At 43.5% G+C, this 24,120-nt stretch overlaps 1 protein-coding gene across 1 annotated transcript; it reads left to right on the top strand.

Moving 5' to 3' along the window:
• The first annotated feature begins 258 nt into the window (after nt 1-258).
• On the top strand, nt 259-23,772 carry wscd1b (WSC domain containing 1b). The gene is made up of 9 exons (XM_015049047.1): nt 259-538; nt 2,351-2,941; nt 13,360-13,474; nt 14,678-14,862; nt 18,598-18,719; nt 20,270-20,459; nt 20,945-21,109; nt 21,199-21,399; nt 22,884-23,772. The coding sequence occupies exons 2-9, from the start codon at nt 2,551-2,553 to the stop codon at nt 23,234-23,236; spliced, it is 1,722 nt and encodes a 573-aa protein (XP_014904533.1). The 5' UTR covers nt 259-538; nt 2,351-2,550; the 3' UTR covers nt 23,237-23,772.
• The last annotated feature ends 348 nt before the right edge of the window (nt 23,773-24,120 follow it).

Genomic DNA, 24,120 nt, shown 5'->3' with positions numbered 1-24,120 from the left:
AAGACGACCATATATGATCATGGGGCATAAATCAGGCGACCGGGGAGTCAAACGACAAAAATAAAAATAAAAACTTTATTTGCAGGAATAAGGAGGCTCCGCAGGGTTCACGGCGGAGCTGCAGTGCAGGCTGCAGGCTGCTGGACTCGGTTCTCCTGTCTGCACAGTGGAGGAGCTGTGAAGCGTTTACATCACCAATGTAAATGAGCCTGAGCTCCAACCCTCCACCCCCCCCCATCCTCTTCCTCTTCCTCCTCCTCCCCATCACCTCCTCTTCCTCCACAGCAGACACACAAAACACACACACATACACACACACACTCCCATTCTGCCTGCCGCGGCAACCTTTTCAGGGCGACAGAGAGCAGCGCTGGCTCGTCCGCTCTCAGAGTCCCTGTGTGTTTATGTGTGTGTGTATGAGAGAGAGAGGGAGAAAGAGATGGAGACCTTACATAACAGCAGCTGTGGGAAATACTAAACAGCCCAGCGGACCTTCACATGCCGGACAACAAAGCCGTGGGAGAGGAGCGATCGGAAGGTAAGCTGAGCCTTAATGGTGGAGGGAGAGAGAGAGAGAGAGGGCGGCTTAAGATGGAAGACCTTGGCTTCTTCAACGACTGATGCGTGCTCACTCCCTCAAGTGATCCGTCTGTCCTCCTGCGCCATGTGCCATCAAATCTTAATCTAATTTTCTCTCTCTCTTTTTTTTTTTTGCATGAGTTCGGTCTGTTTTATTAGCGAATAAAAACAAGAGTTGAACACAACTTGGACATCCGGACTCGATCGTCGTGCAAACTGTTGCTTCTGGTAGGGGCTGTTATTCTCGGGAGCACCGCCGCACCTCCTCCTCCTCCTCCTCCTCCTCTGTCCCCCCCGTTCTGTCGGGAGAGCCCCGGTTAGGAAAAGTGGATGTGAAGGACATAACGACGTGTGACGGCGACCAGCCCGACCAGCGGGGGTTCACCTCACCGCTCCCCTCCTCACCGTGTCAGGATGCACGAAACGCTGCCTGCTGCGATCACCGGTTCTGATCGAGCTTCGGTGCCGCTTCTCCATGTGTGTGTGTGTGTGTGTTTTTTTTTTTGTGTGTGTCGCTCATCGCATTTATATTTATCGCTGTCAGGATGAGAGTTGATCTGCGCGCTGCTATGATAATCCCCCCCACCCTCTTTCCCCCTTTTCATAAGCGCCCGTAATGCCCACAGCTTTTATCACTGCAGGGTTTTTTTGTTTGTTTGTTTGTTTGTTTTTCACTGTGCGGGGAACATCACGCATATATTCTTGCAGCCAGGGTAGGAAAGTGACATCTCTCACTACAGAAACGCATATTATGACGTTTCGGTGAAGGGATTTTAAGCTGAAGACTCATGGAGAACAAGTTCATTATTTCTTTTTCTATTTCAAGAACAAATGGAGAAATCTAAATCATCTGGACGTTCATAAATGTGTCGACAACACTGATATACAAGGATCAGGTGCAACACTGTGACCCCTGACGGTGCACTGTGGTGTCGGGTTCCAATATTTGTACCATCCTTTAAAGGGATGGTTCGCTGTAACTGAACTGAGGTTCTGTTAGAAATATTAAGAGCAGTACCTGCAGTAGAAAACAGCCGAACCTAAAGGCCAGGTCACTCATCTAGCCTGTAGGTTTGACCATCTTTGCCCTCAGTCCAGCTAAATCAACCTCATTTAGAATGTTACATGAGCTTTTGAATAAAGGCGGCTTTTGATAAACATCTGCTACTGGAGAATTGTCATCTAAAAAAGTATTTTACTGCTGTTCTGTGAGTTTTAAGATAAAGACAAACACAGACATTTTGGAAGAATAAGATGGATGCATTCTTTTTCTTTAAGGGATGCTGATATTTGTGGAAAATTATGCAAAGAAAATGACAAAAAATAGATCTAAGAGAGTACTATTGGTTTGTGAAACTGCAGTAGATTTACACCTTGGGGTAAAACGAACCGCTTATATCAATGCTCTCTGAGACCAAAGTGGACTTCTACCATTTTAAATCAATTCTATAGTCTCAAACATGTTATAAGTGTTTATATAAAAAACTTTTTATGAGTTTTTAACGTTCATATGAGTCTGCCGTGATACTGACCAATGCAGAACAAGAAACCCCCAAAAGAGGTGCAGCTTTGGAAACCCGGCAGTCAAATCATCACAGTTTGGTTGTTGAATGCCTCTACCTACTAAGCTTTGTGCTTCTGTCATAATGTTGACTTCCTGCTAATAACTGCCTCAATAAAGAGATAGTCACTTTCCCTAAAATGTTCAGAATGTTATCCTTCATTTTCAGTCTATCACCCTAATTTGTGTCTTTCTCCCCATCATTTTCAGGAACTTTCTGGATTCATATATCCCACCTTTTTTTTTTTTTTTTTTTTTTTGTCTCCTACTGCTGGTGTTGACAACAACATGGACCAACACAGACACACAAGCTCCAACGCTCTGCAAAATTTTGGAGTGGTCCTCCGGCTCTTCTCGGTCAACCATTTAATGGCCTTTGACTGAAGTGGGAGGCAGTGAACTGAGCAGGTATGGTGGTGCCCCTCAGCAAGCTGCACTGCCTCTTGAAGAGAGCCCAGATGCTGCTGCTCTGCCTGGGCATCGCCTACCTGATGGCAGGCAGCATCCTCCTCCTGCAGCGCTCCGCCATCCGGGCGGCTCAGCCCAACCCCCCCAGCCTGCCGCCCCTGCTGTCTCTCGTCGCACCTCCCGCTGCCCTCGGGGCGGCGGGCATGGGCATGAGGGTGCGTTCCAGATGGGCCGCCGTTCAGGCCATGTCCGGCGGGGGAGTCAAAGCCTCGCGAAGCTGGCCCGGCTCCCGTGGCCTCGGGGTCCAACACTTACACCGCCGCTGGTTTCACAGTCTGCTGCCAGAGAGTCCGGAGCAGAAAGTATCTCAGCACAGGAGCAGCAGACACAAAGGTAAGGGTTTACTGACGGAGTTATGCCTGAAAGTAACACCTCTCTGTGTGAAAATGGTCCTTTCTGTTTTTTTCTGGTGTGTCGTTCAACGTCACTGTCTGTGTGGCCTGCTGTGAATGAACTTTGGTCAAGTGGCAACGGCTTAGCTGATTGAAGTTTAGCAGTAACATCACGGTCAACATCATGACACTCATCCAGCTCTGCGAATTTCAGTTGAAATCCATCCTAATAAGTTTAGTCATTGGTTGCATTTGATCTGATTGAAAAGCTAAGAAAGAAAAAGTAGAAATGCACCAATCAGAGAGTTTGTAATTACCTTTTTTTAAGCACAAACATTCTAATGCCAGTTTTAGTTGATTCAAACCTTGACCTGGTTGCACTACCACGTGGTGTGTTCACTGGTCATCCATTCATTGCCATTATTGTCCAATAAGGGTTATGGGGCAATTGGTGCCTATCTCTAATGATCATTGGGTTGTCATAGGACAACACAGAGACCCACATGACAAACAACTATACACACACACAGACACACAGACATGCAAACCTGAAGCCGAGGGCGATTTGAGAGACCAGTTACCTTAGAAACACTTAGAGAACGGTTTTGTTTTGTCTCATTCTGGTCACCGGTTCATTTCTCAGGCGTGTTCCCATCTCATGAAGGCATGAATGAGACCCCCGCCCTGCTCCCTCTCCACAGACTATGTGTTTAGAGCAAAATGAGTGAAGAGCCGACCCAGTTTTGCTACAGAAGCAGACATCAAGCGTTCAATGGGGGGGGGGGGGAAACGTTTTGTCTCCAAAACGTTTAACTGACTGACCAGCTTTACACGAATGTAAAGCAAAGTGAATGATTTCTCATGAATGAAAAAAAACAAACAAAAAAAAACAAATCTGGTCAGTTCTGGTTCAGAATGTAAAAATATACATATAGTTTGCCATTTCAGTTGTTTTCTGGTCCTCTTCTTTAATCCTGCCCCGCTGTGTATGTGGCTTTCAGTCCCTTTGTGTGAGTCAACTCAAGCGCATTTCTTCTTTTTTTTTCATTTAAACTCACACAGAAAGAAAGCGCAGCTACGTCTGCTGTCTGACATACAGCTGCAGAAGGCTGACGATCTGGGCTGGTGTTTTCGCCGGTGAATTATGTATGAATAAAGGGACACATACAAGTGTTTTATATATTCGGTAATGTACCTTCTTATCTCAGATAGCCAGGAGCCGAGGAATTATTCTCTGTACAATGCTCACAGAGCACTCACAGCAGATTTCATTCAACATGTATGAAAGAGATGAGCGTGACCCCAGAACAGTCAGAAGAGCCTCATTATAGATTCATGTGACATTTTACGTGTGGTGCCCCAGATCTGGTAGACGACAGAAAGAGCTCAACGGCCCTCTCAGAACCAGAGGACGAAAAGCCTCGGCGAGCCAAAGCAGTACACAGTAAAAAAAAAAAAAAAAAGGATACCAGTGAGGATTAAAGCAATAGAATCCAAGCATGTGCTCTTTGCTAAGTAGACTTAAAATATTTTGGCATGCTCGTTCAGATTTCCTCCAATCCATTACAGTGCTTATCACTGCTTGTACCATTTTGTTCAAACGTTAAGAGCAAAAGGAGTTTGCTCTGGTGGAACATTTGCCTTTCTGTCTCTTTCTTTAAAAGAGGCACACTTAATCCTTTCTTAAAACGGAAATGGAATGAGATTGCTCAATCGCTAGGCGAATTAATGCTGATGAAAAATGTTGCGGGCAGGAATTGTATCAGTTTCGAAAGCGTCTGTCTGGCAAAGAGTAGAGGTAGGTGAATCGATACAAAATATCCATAATATCGATCCCAAGTTGGTATCGGAATCAGATCGATACTAGCGCGGTGAAATTGATGCTTAAGTTTCAGATTCACTTTGGAAATTTATTTTATTATCGTATTACAGTTTCTCTAATATTAATAAAACATGTTGTTTTGATTTGCTCTCAAATGCACATTGATTTGATGTATTAAGGAAAAGATGCAAAACACACAAATTGGTTGTTTTTCTATTGTTTGTCTTGCCAATATGTTATCAGAGTATATATTTTTTTTAGACATCTACCAACTTTGTTCAAATTCTGTCCTGGGTTTTGACTAAACAATTCAAAGGAAAAACCACAAAACCATCTGATGGTTAGAATTCTGATGATCAAACTTCTGTAATAAGTATTGGTATCAGTTTCGGTATCAGTGATACTGGCCCACTTTATAGTTGGTATCAGACAAATTAAAATTTTTTATTTAACGTTTATTTGATGTATTTGTTGAGGCAGCAACAAATACATCACAAACTATTGCAATCAATCAAAACCGATCTCCGCAGCATCGTACATCTCTGATGAGCAGAGAAGGAAGTAATGAAGGTCTGTGGTGCCGACGGCCCTGAAAGGTTTCAGCCTGAAGCCGAGGTACGATCATTTGTGATGTTGCAAAATAAAGTATGCAACAGCAACAAACGGTGTATTTAATCAGCTTTTTAATCAGCTTTTCCTGGAAACTTAGAATCCGTGGTTGTCCACAGCTGTGCCAAGAAAATGAAATGAAGCTTAAGCGGAAATTCAGCCTGGAAGACTCAATTCATCTCACCTGCTCATCCAATCAAGTCGTGTCGCATCCAGACGGCAGCGTTCCTACGCCGATCTCCTCCAATCATCATTCGCCACTCCCTTCATAAAGTCCCGATGTCCGCCCGCTGCCGCTTTCTGGCCAAGCTTCGTCCCGCCGCCACCCCTCCTCCACCTTCAGTTCACTGCTCCTCCATATCCACTCAGTCCCTGATGACCTCTCCACCACCAGTGTCCGGGCCCGGGAGGAAGACTTCCCTAATCCTCATGCATCGCGGCTCATTCTCAGTCAGCGCATACTAGAGCCATGTCTTCCTACTGGGTCCGACCGCCAAAGACTATTACTCTTATTATTTTGTTCTCATCATTTTGTTTCCTCGTCTATTAAATACCCTAATTCCACTCTCTTTCATGTGAGTCTTTCCAGGTTGAATTGCTTTTTTGATCGAGATGCCAAAAAGGTGTGTGTGGCCATCTTTTTGCAAAAATAAAAACGTCTGGAAGCCTCAGTAAGAATAAAACACAGCACAGTTCATGCCACTAGTGAGTCAGCAGCCTGACAATCGAGGTGTTGTTTGTTAGCATAAAGTCGTTCTCTTGAAAATGTTTTCTACCCTGGTTTACTACCCTGTGTTCTTTCTTAATACGACACATGTACTCACATCCACTTTATATGATGGAATTAAATCAATAACTACTCCTCCTCAGTTACCTGCCATTTCCTCAGTCTGTGATCAAAATAAACAACGATTTGCACATCTGTTATTTTCATTGCTCCCACTTTGATCTTTTGCTACGTTATTAGAGCTAACAGAATAAAGCTTAGAATCCTTAGCATTAAATAGGGAAGAACCGTTTCTTTTCCCCAATCAACTTCTTTCATTCTTTAGAAAATTTGGCATATTAAATAACTGGACCTTGCCTTTCTTGCCGGCGAAGAACAAAGCTGCTCTATGTGTTGTTTGGCAGGAACATCTCCCTCTTTGTCAGGTTATTTGTGCTTAATGGATGAAAATGGTGCAGCTCTGCTCTTGTTTCATGTTGAGGGTCTGATTTTCTTTGGCTGGCTTAATTAAAAGAAGTCAAAGTTGCCTATTCATTATGCTGCAGATAGTGTAGATGCTGTGTAGCTTTATAAGCTAATGTACCACGATCTCAGCTAATAATTGATGATATGTTATAGTTTACACTGAACACATAAAGTAGTTTTTATGTTTTGCTGTTCAACAACATGTAAAGCTACTCTGCAGGACATTTTTGTCACTTCGATCCACTCATGATAGCTCTAGAAGTCAATTTCTACTTTCTGCAATTACAATTTTTACTTCCACGTTTCTTTTCATACAGCGACAAGTAACGTCTCCACCAAAACAGGTCTAGAAAAAGAATAAATCAGAACCAATGTGACAGAGTTTCTCCAACATGCGGCTAAAACGAGCGGCGCATTTCTAGATCACCTGCGAAACAAATTAAAGCGGGGTTTGCTCATCCTCATGATTAAACCTTGTACACAACGTTAAGATAATCTCACCTACGGCTCCAAAACGGCTCTGGGACATGCTGTAAGGGCACGCAGTGAGGTGAATACATGAGATAAGATTGTTTGGGACAACACTTCTGAGCAGGTGTGAGCAGCAATTCATAAATCTGTCCAGCTGCATTTGACTCAGCCAGGGTAGATCATGAAAAATAGATTTACAAGTCATTTGCAAACCAACCTGAACTTATAAAATTGCAGACTATTTTTCCATATGCTGGAGATTAAACTGTAACTCGTCTCTATCAAGTGAGCTCAGCCCTGAGGCTTACAGAGCCTGTTCTGTTTGACCTGAAATAGCAGCATAGTATTGCAAAATGATTTTTGTTTTTTTGTTTGTTTGTTTGTTTGTTTGTTTTGAAGGAGACTAAAACAGTCTGAGTGTTTGAACAGTTTCATTCAGTTCGGTTCATTTGTATAGCGCCAAGTCACAAAAAATGTTGTCTCAAGGTACTTTACAAAAAAAAAAAAATTAATAAATTCTATCACACATTCCAGTTTATCCTAGTTGTCAAATTACTCCCAGTTTGTTAAATGTTAAGACATGTAGCTTTGGGCTCTGACAGCTAAGATTTGACAGTAAGGACGACTTGGTCGATCTAAAACACAAAATGTGTTGCAGCGTCAAAATTGTGTATTTAAGCTTTTCCTCACTTAGTGCTCATAATTCTCAGAGAAATAATTAGATGCAAAACCAGGAGGTTTATGAGGCACCCAGCCAAGCCTTAGCTGTCATTTAACATCCATCCAACACAAATCTTGTTTTCCAAATCTCACATCGTCTCTGGACTAAAGCCCAAATGTTTGAGCCTGCAAAGATTTTTCAAGTGCTGTAAAAAGAAAAATCCAGTTGAACCAAGTTGTCCAAAAGCTTGATTTGACTCCATGACAACGACATTTATCCTAAAAATACTAGCTGAATGCTAGGTGAGGCAGTGGCTTCATGCTGCGGGCTGTTTTACTTACTCCTGTTCATCACTAGATGGAAAAATGAGTAAGTTTTCTGTCTTTTCAACACAGTTGTATGAATATTGTATTGAGATTGAAAATCTCTTTTGCAAGAGAATCATGGCCAAGGTTTTATGGGGATCAGCTCTGAACAGCTCTTTTCAGGTCTATGTGATTGAGGTCTGGGCTTTTACTGGACCACTCCAAAGCATTCACTTTGTCGTCTTCAAACAGTTTCTGTGAAGCTTTAGCTATGACAGTCTCATTGAAGTTTTTTTCAAAAAAGTCAAATTATGTTGACCATGTTTGATTTTTAGAAGCAGTAAAACATTCATTTTCAAAGTGACATTTTCTAAAAAATAAAATGTACATAAAAAAACATACAATTGCTAGAAATTTTACATTAATTTGAGAGACGTGTGTCATGTAACATTTCTTGCTGGAAACAAACTTCCTTGTTGAATGAAAGTATTGTTAAAGCCAAATATGCCCCAGGTGAATAATGGTAGGCAATATATAAAACATCTGATCACAACTGTGGGCTCTTAAAGCACAGAAATGCTCTTTTCTCCTTTTGGCGGCACAGATTCAGGCTCCCTCCAAGGTCCATCAGTATGTAATAAATGTCCAAGGTGTACAGGAGGAAACGTTGTGCTTTCCAAGGATGATTCTCAAACTATGGAACGTGAACAAGGTGTCAGAGGTTTAACACAAGCTAAGCAAACACGTGTATCACTCGCTACAGCTGTGGCAAAAACAGAAACGGAGATGTTATCACATTTTAGCAAAGCCGTTGCAAATTGTTCAGTTTTTGGGAGAGATAGCAGCTACTTAACAATAGGCTCCTCTCTCATTCGTTTTGATGGCCTCTCACAGTTTTCAGAGGCATGTGCCTTTTCCCTCTGTCCTCCCATCATTAGCTCCCTCCATCCAGTCCTGCAGGGACCGACTCAGCGTAGCCATCTGTCTGAGTGTTTAAAAAGGCCCAACAATGTCAGTCCTCCATGCAGTCATTTCTGTCATGTCTATGAATCCAAGCTGCTTCCCTTCATTAGCCCTGAGCCCGCTACGCCTGGGGCTTCTCCCTCACTTTGATTAAAGAACTAACCTTCCCTTCTGGGCGGCTGAAGGGGATAGGAGGGGGGTCTCACCTTGGGCGATGCCTCAAACACTCGTCGTTCGCCTGGTTCCGGTAGCTCCTTGCATTTAATGTCTTCACACAGCGCTTCCTGACGGTCTCCGCTGGTACTCTCCAGGGCCCACAGGCGGCCGGTGACTCAGCTTTGCTCCAGCACCCCCTGGCAGGATGGGCTTTAAAGAATGTCAGGCCCTGATTGAATCACTTATTCGATACGCCGACGGTTGACATCCAGAGATTTCACGGCCCATAGCTTCCTCCCATCTTGTCTGCAAACCCTGCCGCATGTAGTGCATTTCCAACACGTTCTAAAGGAGCGGTATTATGTATTTTCCAGGCATATAGTGACATTTCATAGCACTATCAGCCAACTGTATTACCTCCAGTTGTTATAAAAATGCTTTATATATAAAATATGACTGATTTTGTGATTTAACGCCTTGAAATCGGACCTTTGTCTCTTTAAAAGCTCCTGCTCTTTCTGAAACGCCGCCTTCAGGAAGTCATCATAACATCGCTCCTCTATTAACCCTGTAACAACGTTTTTACTAGCTGTGCACTGAGAAGCAGCAGATCAGTTCCACCAAGTGTTTGCTAGTCTGAAGGAGCTGAACGGGGGAGTCAAAGGGGAGTCGCTGTGCATTAAAGGCGGTGCTTGGTCCATCCAGGTGTTTTCCACAGCTGAATGGTTGCCACAGGCGATTTAAGGATTCCCCAGTGATTCATGACAGAATCAAGGCGACGCTCCAAGTACGTCGCCTTGAGGGAAAAACATTATAACACGATATAAAGCTGGAAAAAGATGATTTTTACCAAATATTGCCCTTTAAATCCAGCTTTAAGTATTCGGTGGCAGTCTAGTCTGTGCTGGAAGAAAACTTCAACAGGAAGTCTCAGTTTCACTGAAACCTTCAAGCTGTTGTTCATCCAGGAATGGTAATTTAAAGCAAAGAGCTCACCTGGAGGGTATGTTTCCATGCACTCGACGCAACAGAAACTCAATACAAATCCCTTCAGAATATACGGTTTGTAAAATAACTTTTAGCACAGAACTTAAAAATATACCAGTTGTAGTCCTCAGGGAAAAAAGTAATTGAAGTCTGAAGACAAAAGCAATGCATATGCAGCTATGGTGACAGGAGCTGTTTTTTGTTTTTTTGTTTCCCAAGGAGTGCTTTTATGTGTCAGCCGAGTGGTGGATGATGCAGCAAAGATAACATCAAAGACCGAATTCAGGCGACGTTTTATACGCTGCCTTAATCTTGTCAGCGCATCGTATTAGCCTGACAAAGAACATTATTTGTTGCTGCTTTCTTTCCGCATGGGCAGCTCCTGTTCCAGGAAAAGTGTGCAGCTTCAAAATAATTAGAATTAAGAATAACTGGAATACTGGGAGGATGATTGCCTCTTGTCAGTCATACATGACACAGATAATGCCAGTATTAGGGCTGACAGTACATGCTGGACAGTTATTCTGATTGAGTGGAAACACAAAGGCTGCTTCAGCCTCGCAGCTCCGCAGTGCAGCGAACTGTGTATTTTAGAGTGTGTGTCAGAGATAGGGGCTCGACTCTTAACTCAGGGGTCCGGGACTGAAACAGTTTATTACACAGTCAAGAAACTATATTATGTTCAGTCGGTACAAAAATGCTGTATGTGTAGCTCTGGCAAACAAAAATAACAAACCACCTAAAATGATCAGTTTTTCTGATTTTGCTTATTATAGGTTTATGTTTGAGTAAAATGAGCGTTGTTCTTTTTTTCTATGAACTTCTGACAACGCATCTCTGAAATACCAAGCAAAAATTCTGTATTTATTTACAGGAAATGAGAAATGGTGAAAATGACAAAAAAAAAAAAAAAAGAAGCAGTGCTTTCAGACCTCAGATAATGCAACAAAAAAATAACAACAACTTCATATTCATTTAGAAACAACAATACTGATGTTTTAACTCAGGAAGATTTCAGAAATCGATATTTGGTGGAATAACCGTGAGGTCCTCACTGGGGTTCAGTGCAGTGGGCTCTTCATTTCTTCCAGAGCTGAACATCAAAATAACTTTGATTTGACACCTTGAAATTGGGCCTCTGTCTCTTTAAGAAGCTGCTGCTCTTTGTGAAACTCCGCCTTCAGCCAATCATCACATGCAATGTTCACGTGAAGTGATGCAACAATGCTCCTCATCCATCCATCCATCCATCCATCCATCCATCCATCCATCCATCCATCCATCCATCCATCCATCCTGTGTTTTCCTCCATCTCTTTTATCCTCTTTTTTCTGCTTACACGCTGCAGCTGATATATCCATGTTTATGTGTGACTGGCGCCAGTCAAACGTTAACAGACTGAAACTGATTACACTACCCTTTAAGGAGGGTACAGATTGGAGAGAAGAATAAAAAGCTGAAATCGCTACAATCCTCGCCTCACTCGGTTGCATCCATAAGGTGAGCTCAGTGTGGCCCCAGTGCTGGACTGTGAATGTATCTCTGTATCTGTTCCATTTGTTTGACATGTATGGTTTGTGACATTTGATCATTTTTCGGCACTAAAGCCTGTTTCTATGTATAACCAGAGCTCATTATTTCTCAAGGTAATTTACACTGAGGGGTTCTGGTCGGGTCCTCAAACTGGTTAACAAACCTGGGAGGTGCACAGAGACAAAAATGAATAAACTCCAACACAGCCATCCATCCATGAATGACTGGGTCGCCAATGCAACCGGTCCGGGACACTGCTCTCTAAAATCATTCTGGGAGATTCTGATGCGTTTCAAGGTAACAGAGGATATAAAACTGGTGATGGAAGACTTGAGCCGAAGCTCTGAACAAGAGCAAAAAGAGAATTTTAAGATGAGAAATAATGTAGCCACTATGGCTTCCTACAGAAACTCAGTACTGGTTCATCTGGGGTGACATGTGTTATATTTAGGTTCTATTTACTCAGAATGCGCATATTAAGCTTGTTGAAGTGCAGCGGCTCTGTGTAGGTTTGCTCTAGTAGAGCTTCAGTAATGAGCAAACTAAACAACTGTCCGTTTTTCTAAACTCTCGCATTATTAGTTTCCAGCAACAGCCCTGAAAATGCACAGAATGTATGATTGCTCATGAAAATACGTTTAACTTTAAAGTGACTTTGCCTTATTTTAGCAAGCTGATGGAAAAAAAAACATGCACATTATTTAAGTAAAGGTTTGGGGTTGACGGTACAACACACTCGATCTAAAGATAAATCCCCCATAATGAGTGAAAGTGGAGGAGAGATGTTTCCTAATCAATGCTGCCTTCAGTCCATGTCTCTTCCTTCAGTCACACACGCTTAAAATACACAGAAATACACAGGCGTGTGTGTTTTTCAGCTCCTCACTAAGCAACACATGCAACACGAGAGTACCGCCAGCCCTTTTATTGCGCAACCTGCTGCCTTCAGCTTTTGATCAGCAGGGGGCATTGCTGAGCAGTCAAAGCATTGAGAATTAAACCACTTTCCAGCACAGCTGATGATGTCACGCAGGATGTGCTCCAGTGACATATCATCTCTGCTCTTAGCATGTCATGACAGTCATAAGGCTGTCATGCTGCAACAGTCTTTAGTCAGAGGTGTCTTCAGATTCGTTGTAAGACTGACTGCTAGTGAAGCTCCTTCTTTCTGCAGCATCAACATCCACCGAGTCTTTGAACACACTTAGATTTGAGTAAAACAAAAAATAAAAGTTTTTTTTTTAAATTAAATTAAATATAATAGAATACAATTGAACTGAATTATAGGGACGTTTTGAACGCATTTCCAATCATTTTATTCTGCGTTTGCAGTACTGATGATTTCTGTATTAACGTTTTACATCTGTTCATGTAACTGAGCTGAAATAAATGCAACCATCACTCGGACTCACAAGTCGGCTCTGTGGTAATTTTGTGTTTTGGAAACCAAAACATCTGGGAACAAATCTACAAATTGTTTTAGCTTATTTCAGCTTAACTCAGTTCGGTTGCAGGAGCATTTCTGTATTTTATTAGGTTCCATTGCATGTTGAATTCAGTCTTTAGTTGTGAGGATGTGCAGAGAACCAGATAAAAATTGAGTAAAAAAATAAATAATTCCCTTTAAATAATAATAATAATAATAGCTACATACTCTGACTGCTGTGGCTTTAAATGCTTCCTTCTGACTGAACTTTGCTTTTATTTTTGACCCATGCAGGAACCTACATGGGCTGCTTCCTGCATAACGCCAGCGATCGAGCCCTGGGCGGAACCATGCTTTATGACCTGCGCAAAATGACCAGCTCCCTGTGTCAGGACACCTGCTCGGAAAGGTAATCCCTGTGGAGGGGCCCACAGAGGGTCCGTTGTGTGAGGAAAGCTTTAGGATCCCTGTCTCCACCATGAATGGCCCCTGTGTCTCCAGCCAGGTGTCTGGGGGAATTCTGGGGAACGAGAGGGGTTGGGGGTGCTGTGCTCGGTCTGTTACTGTGGGAAGCCTAATGAGCCGACCGCTGCGGTTAGAGAGAGAGAACATGTCAGTCTTCAGAAATGCTTCCTCTGAAGCTCTGCTACTTTGAAAATGAGCTAAGGGAGGGGGAGAGGGGTCAGCGCTTGACCTTCAAACAAACCTGGAGCCACCTTCAGAGGCAAAGTCGAGGAATGACCTCTCTGAATTATTGGTATTATTTTTCTAAATCACAGCAAAAAGCAGGAAAGCGAACTATAGAGAAGGGCATTCTGGGTAAAAGTCTGACGCTAGAGGGAGAAGTTGCTCGTGACATTTTACCAAAGATACAAGAGCCGCTAAAGGCCGCGCCATTTTCCTTTACATTTTGCGAAGAAGGGAGCTGCGCTCGGTGTCTTCTTCAGAGGGTTTTGCGTCGTTTGCTTCGGTGGTTCTTGGTGCAGCGCCACCACATGTGAGGAGGTGAGCAGGTTGTTCAAAGGGTTTGGTTTTAAACTGCGCCAGCTGAACAAATGTAATCAGAAAACCCGATTATCATGTGTGAAAACTCCCTCAGAGTCGGTCGTCACGTTTCTGGCCAACCAAGCCGGAGTCCGCAAAGGGAGCAGTCAGGCTGTGTGTACCTGAGCGGGCCAATTACAGAGATGAACTAAAGTAAAAAAAAAAAAAAAAATGACAAGGCAATTTACGAGGTAGCTTTAAAGGAAGCAGATGAAAAGGTCAGTTTTCATGAGGGCTCTGCTTTCCCAAGGAGAGGAAGGATGAAAGTAGACCAAGGAGGATGAGTCACGGGGCGCAGATCAGAGGTGACTGCAGCTCATGCAGAAGAGGACATTACGCAGTCAGACGAGAACATGAGCAGAAACACTGACAACCATCTCAGGGGACGTGATATATTTATTACAGGAACGTCTGACTTAAATGATAAGTGTGAAATCTTACCTAATGTTCTCCTGCGGGATGACTTAGCCTGAGGGGAAGAATCTGAGGTTATGAAATGCCTTTGGCTAGGGAAATAACTGCGCTTCCGTGTGTGTGTGTGTGTGTGTGTGTGTGTGTGTGTGGTTAGTGGATACCAGTTTGCCGGCCTGGAGTACGGCGCTGAATGTCACTGTGGGAACCGGATCAGCAGCCCACAGGCTCCGGAGGAGGACTGCAGCCTGGTGTGCCGGGGCGAGAGGGGGTCTCCCTGTGGCGGCGTGGGCCGTCTCTCCATTTACAAGGTGGAGGAGCAGCTGCCAGGTCACAGAAAATGTGAGTCAACTCCCCTCAGGGAGCACAGCGCTCTGCTATTAATGCGGGCGAGAGCAGCAGTAACAGGACCAGCTCCATTCTGAAGCTATAGGAAGGGACGCAAGCTGTTGATGTGAAAACATACGCAGCACATCTGGTCTGAGAAATCCTGTTGGCTAGAAATTCCTCAGACGTGCACACAGCACGGTATCTGATTTTATGTCTCTATTCGTGTCTGTTGAGTCTTGTATGCTCATTGCAATCCTCGTATTTCAAACCGTGTTTAGTTTAAAATATGTATTCTTGAGAAATTCATACAAACCAGAACTGAATCTGTAAACCTTCTCTGATTTGGCCAAATGTTTTGAGTCATTTTCCTGTTGTTCTACCCCAATGATTACTGATTTCCAGTTCTTCAGTAGTTCTTGCATTTGAAGGAGAATCAAGCCCACAGCATCACAGGTTCTCCACCATGCTCCATAGTGGGCCATAGCAGACACTTCCAGTCCCAGTAGAAGATGGTAAAATAGTTTAATAGATCCTGGAGCTACACTTTCAAACATTTAGATTTGCGAGTTGTCGCAACACCACTGATTTTGTTATGTATTCTTTTAAGCAACATGTTATATTTTTCCCCACTAAGTAAATGTACGCACATTAATTGTTGATTTTTTTTTTTTTTTCTGAATTTCTCAGTGTGACATTTTGCTGCTGCAGTAAAGGAAGAATTTATTTTAAGGCTTTCAGACATCTTTACCAGTGGGGCCAAGAAATTGGTGTGTGTGTGTGTGTGTGTGTGTGTGTGTGTGTGTGTGTGTGTGTGTGTGTGTGTGTTTGTGTGTGTGCTTATTTTCCCCAATTTTTGTGTGTGTGCTTTTGATGTAGAGCTGGCACCATGACACAGGGTTTTGACGTCATGATGATTTTGTTTGTAGGGATTAAATCTGATTTAATTTCCCTGAGTTATGTCACACTGTTGCACAGGCAGCCAAGCATAAAGACTGATAATCTGAGCTGGCATTTAAACACGTGTGAAAGTCTTGGAGTGTGGGGGCTTAACTCAGTATATTTCATTATCTGCACAATAATTAGCAATTTTATAAGATCAAACATAGTTTGAAGTCAGTAAATGTTACAACAGGGAAATATCTTAGCTACAAACTAAACAAAAGGGACAAATTTTCTCGAACACATTCATAGCTGTGATTATAGGCCGAAACTGTTAAAAAATATATTTGCATTTTGCAGTTTAGATTAAAATGAACCTTTGCCTGTAAATATGCTCTACCCAAAATTCATCAAGTGGCAGAGTTTTAGTATGTTTTGGTTCAACTTCTGTAAAAAAGAAAAAGGATAAAAAGCACCTAGAAATACTTGGTAAGATTTTGTGTTTTTGCAGTGATGTCTTTTTTGTAGTATCTTACAACCGAATGGAAGATGCAAATTTTAATTTTTAAAATTAAAATTAACATTTTAAAATTAAAATGTTAATTTGCAAGCCACACTAAGAAGATTTGTATTACAGCACAATAAAACGACAGGAGCCGATAAGGATGGTGAAAAGCGCCGATGCCTAGGTGGGCCCCATGGGGAAAAGGAGGGCAGACCATATGGGACCCATATATCAGCCCTCCTTTCCCCCACTTGGGTCCCATCTAGGCATGCTGGCTGGGGATCCGTCCGTCCAGTCTGGATGAGCCGTGTGCAGAAGAGCTGGGGCGATCAAAACAAACCTGCCTTCTGCAGCTTAAAACAATCATCTTTTAAAATATATTTAGAATCTGTTTTTTTAACATCCCAGCCTGCACTGAGGCTGAAAATGTCCACTTTTTTTTTTTTTTTTTTTTTACCCTGGGGGATAGGGGACAGGACCCTCCATCACTGCTCTGACAGTCATTATATGTGTCTGATCCACACCTGGGAGAGCAACGTTCCAGAAAGCTCTCCGTATTAGTGAGACGGCCGTCTGGGAGCTGTCATCATCTCCGCTGCGGCTGCAAATGCAGAGAGCGTCAAGCCGCTGCCGTCTCTTTCCGAGCCACATTTGTAAGCGCGGTCGTTGTAAATGCTGGCTGCTTTTTCATGGTGATGTCCAAGGAATGCACCGAAAAACCTAAAAGTAAGACAGACATCTGAGTGTGCGGCGCAGCCTGAGGACAAGATAAGAAACAGTCTGAGGTTCAAGTTTTTAAACCAACTTTCTGTTTGTTCGATTGAGCCGCTGCTGCTGGTTTCTGTTTGCAGATGAAATTGAATAGCTTGGCTCCTATCATTGGGCTTTCAAGTCATTTCTTCTTGTACCATTTACTTAAAAACAACTTCTTCTTTTTTTTTCAAAAATAAAAACAAATCGCAAAACAGTGTTTGTCTCCAAGAGACCGTCATAAAGAAGAATAAAGAAGTCTTTCAAACTGACTTCATCCATTCAACAAAATGACTCTGCTCTTTATTTCAGCTCAATTCAAAGTTTATTATTGAAGCAGATTAACAACAAGCTCAGCAAACCAAAGTTCTTCACGGCATCACAGATAGAAACAGGTTTATAACGAAGTAAGAAAATTAAGTTTCAACAAAGAAATCGTCAATAAAACAACAGTGACAACGGGGATGTTCTCCTTTTTTACTTTCACTTCATTTGCAGCAGATTCTCAATACTATTATTAATAAAGTACAACATTTATGTTGAAACCCATTGTGAGCGCTCTGTAAACGATGCAGGTCCAACTCTACACTGTAAAACATTTGAAGATGATTTAACTTGAAAATGAAGGTTCACCTGCACAAAGACGCTACAAATAGAGAAGATGCTCTACGGAGGTACAGATGAATAAAAGGTTCTTGGCTAAAAACAGGCTCTTATTTATCACTGAAACGTCTTATTTCAAGTGTACTGAGATATTTGGAGTAGAAACCAGACAAAAATAATATTTGGTAAGATTTTATGTTTTTTTTTTTTTGCAGTGCATCCATCCTGCCACAATCTTTGAGAAGCTAGCCTGTTCACCACAACATGATGCTGCCACCACCGTTTTTCATGGTAGAGATGATTCTGAGATGACTTGCTCAGAATCATCTCTACCCTTATTTATTTATTTTTCATTTTCATGGAATGTCTTCTTCCACGAAGGCTGAAAACTTCAATATTGAGCCTTTTTAACATTTTGCATAGCATGTAGTTTTTCCCTCCTCTTCATAAGTGTTTGGCACTTTATCCTTTTTACTTTTAAAAACAAGCATAAAGGACATAGAGTAAAAGATTCAACATGAATCTTTTATCAAAATGTGCATAGAATCTAAATAAAAACACGAAGGTCTGTGGGGGTTTATTGTGAGAAAACGGCGAAGAGTTTTTGAGGTGTGTCTGCTACTTCATGCCCCATGATTTAATCTTGCAATATTAGTTCCATAAAGACGTGCACTTCCTTCCCGACCCGGGCAAGGGCAACTGCTGTAAATAATCACAATCATAAACAGCGTTAGCATTCCCGATCGGAAGCTTCATTCTCTCCGGAGATCAGCAGCCGAGCTGTGAATGTGTTACTCAGTCTGCAGAGATTCAGCAGACAAATTAGAGTCTCCACTTCCTGTTTCTGAAAGTCTGCACATGGAATCTTGTCAGAGCGAGAAAAAAGAAAAAAAAAATTACCCTGTGAAGAGAAATTTCTATTTCAGCTTGTTGTTGTTCAACTAGTACACACAGCTATTTATTCCCCCCCTTCCCCCATCTGTTGTCGTGTGTTTCTGCTTCCCCTCCAGTCAGAAACGTTCACCAGCGCGGCTGCTTCAAGCTGACGAACGGCACCGTCGGCGCCTTCCCCATCCACTCCGTTCAGCCCAACCTCACCGCTCAGTCCTGCATCGAGACGTGCACCGATAAGGTTGGCTTCCCGGCTCGGGAAAAGGGATAGGCTTGATGATTAATTTAGCGCACCCAGCAGTGGAACAGAGGAGGCCGGCTCAGAGGGCTGCCGGATCACATGTGGGAGAACACGGCTCTTTGAATTCTGCTGAATATTAAAGCTTTAATGTGCTTTTAATGAGAATTCTCTGAGTTCTGCTCTAAAGGCTTAGCGGCTGCAGCTCTGCTGAAAAACTGAAAAAAAAGAAAAGGGAGGTGGGGGGTGGGGGAGAAACAGGAAAGCAGCATGCTGTTGACAGCAGCGTGATTAATTCTCGTCGCGTAGTGTGAGTGCAGGCATGCATAACCGGAGTGAGAAGAAGATCCCTGCAGCATCTCCAAGCCCCGGCACTGGAAGTTCTCACCTTCTGGAGCTGGAAGAGTGAGAAAAAAAACGTCACGAGGAAAAATGAAGGGATGGATTGGAGATGCGATGAGACCGACTGGAACAGAAAGAGTCAGAGGAGACGGCATGGAGAATTCAGTGCCTCATATAAGTAGCTTCTCACTTTTTTAACCCGCAGATCAAAAATCTGTTTGGGTCTCAGCCAGCTGTAAACATTATTCTACGCAGCGTCGCTCAAGCTCTGAGTAAGATGGAGAATATCAGCGTCCAAATGTTGCCAAAGATGTCCTTTTCGATTTAGCTGTAGACTTTGACTGGGCCATTTCAACAAATAAATCTCACGCTGCTGCTAACTAAGCCTCCTATTCTATATTGAGCTCTCTCCATCCTCCAATCAGCTGCCAGCATCCCTGCTGAACAGCAGCTTCATTCTGCCATCATGTTTCATTGTGATGAGGGATTAGTTGGGGGGATCTGCCACACAAAGAATCCTGTTTTTTGACGAATACATTTTGACCTCTGCTGCGGATCTCTGCTGCTCCTCCAGAGTGACCACGGGCCTTTTAGCCACTTCCCACATTATTGCTTTCTTTGACCGACCTGACGGTTCCGGCGGCTGCACTTTGGTAGGTTCAGATATTATTTTCAAACCCAACTCTGCTTATTGTTTCTCCACCGCTCCCTACTGCTAGACAGAGGTATGTAGAGAACTAGCAGTATGTGTTTATGATTTTACTGTGGTGTTTACATGGCTTTTATTGTTTGTTGTGTATTAAATTGTAAATGCAGCTTTGCTTAGCGTACAGTGTTTAAGACAAAGTTTCCCTTGGGGACAATAAATTACACATCTACATCTATTATGAATATATATATATATATATATATATATATATATATATATATATATATATATAAAAATGTACATAATGTGTGTATTTTATAAATTTATTTAAAATGATTCGCTTCTCTGGGCCTCCAGGCAGGTTCAGTTAAAATCCAAGCCGTACTTTTCAGATTTTCATCTGTAAAAATGTTGAAATGTATGTCTGTCTATTTGTCCTCCACTCTCACAAAATTCAAAGAAAAGCCTGTAACACGAGAGAATGCGAGGAAAAAAAAAAAAAAAAGAACCCCATCAAGGTTTAAAAATTTGACGAGTCATTTGTAATTGTGGATGTTTCCAGGAGCTCCCCCTGGCTGTGTTGAAGAGACCCCACTGTTTCTGCACCTGGACGTCGTCTCTCTTCGACATCAACCAGCAGTCGGACGAGCAGCGGTGCGCAGACGGCGGCGCCCCGAACCGCACGGCAACACCCGCGTCCACGGCCCCGCCGGAGAGCGGCCACTACCAGGTGTATCACACCCCCGTCCTCGGTGAGAGTCTCTCCTCCACGCATGTCGGGCGGCTGTGGGGTGAGCAGAGAAAGGAGCTGAAACATTCATGCGGCCTAATAATTAGCTGAATGTTTCCCGTCCGCGTCGTCGGGACTTTTTTGCTAATCACGCCGCTCAGCTGCTCTGTTTTATCTGAGGAGAATAGCCTGTGATAAAGGCTGTGCATACCGTGACACTGTGTCTGAACCCTGTGTTGGTTTCTCTGGGGAACGCCACTTAGTGAATGACAGTGTAGGAAATTACACTTGAAAGCCCCTTTTCCCTCTCCATATTTCCTGAAATCTCGACTCAGATCCATTTCAGAGCTCTCACAGTCACGCTGCAGTTGGTGTCGTACCAGCTTTTGTGTCTAAGTTGTCCTGGAAATGACTCCATTTTGGGCTCTCAGCTTCCTCAATGACGCTCATCTGCCGGGAACACAGCCGACAGTTCGCCGAATAAAAGAAAATCATGTCTTCTTGCAGACTCCAGGTGCAAAGAGAGAATGTTTCTGCCTCAGAGATCCTCCTCCCTGGTGGCGCTCTCCAGTTTTCCGGGCGCGGGCAACACCTGGGTCCGACACCTGATTGAGCTCGTGACCGGCTACTACACCGGCAGCTTCTACTTCGACGGCAGTCTCTACAACAGAGGTACGAAACAGCGCGGCCGAGAGGAACGGAGCGGCTGGACTGTTTCTCAGTCGCGTTTTTGTCTGATCGATTTTCTTCTCCCATCCCAGGCTTCAAAGGGGAGAAGGATTACTGGAAGAGCGGCCGCAGCGTCTGCGTGAAGACGCACGAAAGTGGCCAGAAAGAAATCGAGATGTTCGATTCAGCCATCCTGCTGATTCGAAACCCGTACCGCTCTCTGATAGCTGAATTCAACCGCAAGTGTGCCGGACATCTGGGCCACGCCACCGAGGCGCAGTGGGACAGCAAAGGTAACGGTGCGCCTCAGGGTTGAGTGCTTTACGGCTCTGCTGAAGGATCCTATTGTCACGCATTTCCATTATTTACAGTGAGGCAAGCCTTCACGGTCACACACACACACACACACAATCTTGTTTCCTTCATAAGACCATCAAAAAACACCTACCTTTCTAGAAATGATAGAGATGTATGAAAAGCTGTTCTAAATTAGAAATATTTTTTTTTCTATTACTAAAAAGTTTGTCACTACAATAAACTGCTAGAAGAGTCAGTATATTATTGACTCTTAGTTTACTTTTAACAAAAAGGTAATTCAGTGGAAACGATTCCACAGTCACACACACACATCTTCTCTGAACGGTTCTTTGCTCAGCAGGTCAAGGAGTTTTCCTTCTCAAACAGTTCAAACAGGAAGTTTCTTCATCGTGTGAAATAAAAGTCCTCCTCAGCGATATTTCAGAAATGCACGGACATTCGGAATCACTGAACACGGATCAACTACACGCAACCGGTGTGCAGGAGCGGGCTGGACGGGTCAAAGTTTGTCAGATAAAACGGCTAAAGCCAAACTGATGTGTTTGGGATTAGCTGTCTTAAACAAAACTGATGTCTGTCTTAAACCATAGACCAATAAACAGCATATGTTTTAAGGTCTTGACGGTCTTGACATGAACTTCTGAACCAAGTCCTGAATGATGTCGACTCGCTCTAGTCTGCTCAGTGCTTGGAGTTTACACTTTGAAATCTCACAACAGTCCTCTGCTGTTAGAGGATGTTTGGATCTTAACTTTTTTTAATGGTAGATTTCTTGACCAGAGTCACTCCTTTGCGATAGAAGCAGCTCCACAAACTGATCGCATCAGGATGCCTAACAGTTAGAATGATACAGGACTCACTGGTATCCATCCATTCATCCGTCTGGCGCTCATCTCCAGCAGTCGTTGCGTTTGATGCAGGGTACGGCCTGAAGAGGTGGGGACCGGCTTGGAGAAAGAAGGTTCTGTGACTGTGTTTTCTCCAGGTTCCTCCCTCAGACCATAAACATGACTGTTAGGTTTACTGGTCCCTCCAAAATGACCTGAGCCACGAGTGTGTGCGTGTGCTTGTATGGTTGACATTCATATTATTCTCCGCCTGCTAGACTGAATCATTTTTATCTTTATAGACCGTTTAGTCCCCCAAAAAAAAGAGTTGAAATTGATATTGGGAGGAGTGATGATTTAATAACACGGTTGCTATTGATTAAAGTGTTTTTGTGCATTAGCCAGCTTGTGTTCTGCTTCCTTTCTGCCTCTTCAAACAAACTGAAACTCAAACATCCACCCACTCAGTTCTGCCCGCTCTCCAGGATAATTCCTTCTCTGCTAATCACCAGACTTTGAGCTCTTTGTCTTTAAACATTAATGTAAGAAGATCTTTCTGATGAAGGCACATTAAAATATAATCTAGTAATTACCAGGAAATAACCATCTATCCTCCCTGCTTCTATCTGCAGAGTGGCCAGAATTTGTCTCCAGCTACGCCCCCTGGTGGGCCTCCCACGCTCTGAGCTGGCTGAAGTTTGGACAGCGCCTCCTGGTGGTGCACTACGAGGAGCTGCAGAGAGCCCTGCTCCCCCAGCTGCGACTGGTCGCTGCTTTCCTAAACGTCTCCATCACTGAGGAGAGGCTGCTGTGCGCGCAGAGCAACCAGGACGGCCACTTCAAGCGTCCTGGGGCCCAGAGGCCCTCCTTTGACCCGTTCACTCCTGACATGAGGCGCATGATCGACTCTTTCATTCTCACGGTTGACCAGGCGCTTCAGAGCAGGAACTTTAGTGGTCTTCCACAGGAGTACCTCCCCAGATGATGGTGGGTAGACCCTGGAATGACTGCGTCACCCTTGGGTCTGAGGGGGACGAAGGTTTGCAGATCGTTCTCAGGAGGAAGCAGGAACGGATCGACTGAAGAAAGTGGACCGAGTGACTCTTTGACAAGTCGGGTCACACACACAAAAAAAAAACTTGACAGCTCACTGAGAAATCCAATGGAGGGTAGTTGTTGAAAAGTGCAAGGCCTTGACCTTTTCACTCGAGAGAAGAGTCGACATCAACTGTTGACCTGAAGAAGGGTGAAGGTAAGCTGGGTTCCCCACTGCCAGACAATAGATGTGTTCATCCAGGTTCAGCCCACGTCCCCGCGTTCGCCAGCATATCCAGATGTACTAAACACACAGAGGAGAAAGACTGAACTTTAAGTTGTAGCCACAGTTTCCTGACAGAGGAAAAGGCCTCAGAAGTGTCACGTGTGATCGTACGGACTCTCTGTGGGAGACCAGATCGGCCGATCACGAAACTGTTTGAATTTCTATGATGATTTGATGTCATTAAAGATTTGAAGCGAGAGCGACTGTGTCCGCAGGCGTGTTTTAATCTAACGATGTGACGAGGCAAGTTGGCGCTTTCTTTGCAGTTGCCGCCTCTGATGTTGAAGCTGATAGTAGGAAGGTTTTGTCTACACAGAACACAAAACCTAACCACAAAGAAAGAAAATTCACTGTAGAAAACTATTGAGGGATATAGCGTGGGATGACAGTGCCACCTGCTGGCTGTGTGAGGTACTGCAGCGGTAGAGGTATGCTTCCAAAAAATTAAATGTAGTAAAATTAAAGGGACTAGGCAAATCCATATTTCTGCATGCTTTTGGCATATTTGAGCTGATTAGGGAGCAAACGACTATAGAGCTTAACAGTTA

This window comes from Poecilia latipinna, unplaced genomic scaffold (assembly GCF_001443285.1).
Source record: "Poecilia latipinna isolate Pla-1442-1.1 unplaced genomic scaffold, P_latipinna-1.0 Scaffold922, whole genome shotgun sequence".
Lineage (NCBI taxonomy): Eukaryota > Metazoa > Chordata > Actinopteri > Cyprinodontiformes > Poeciliidae > Poecilia > Poecilia latipinna.
Note: the sequence above shows the minus strand (reverse complement) of the source record. Positions and strands in the feature narration are given on the sequence as shown.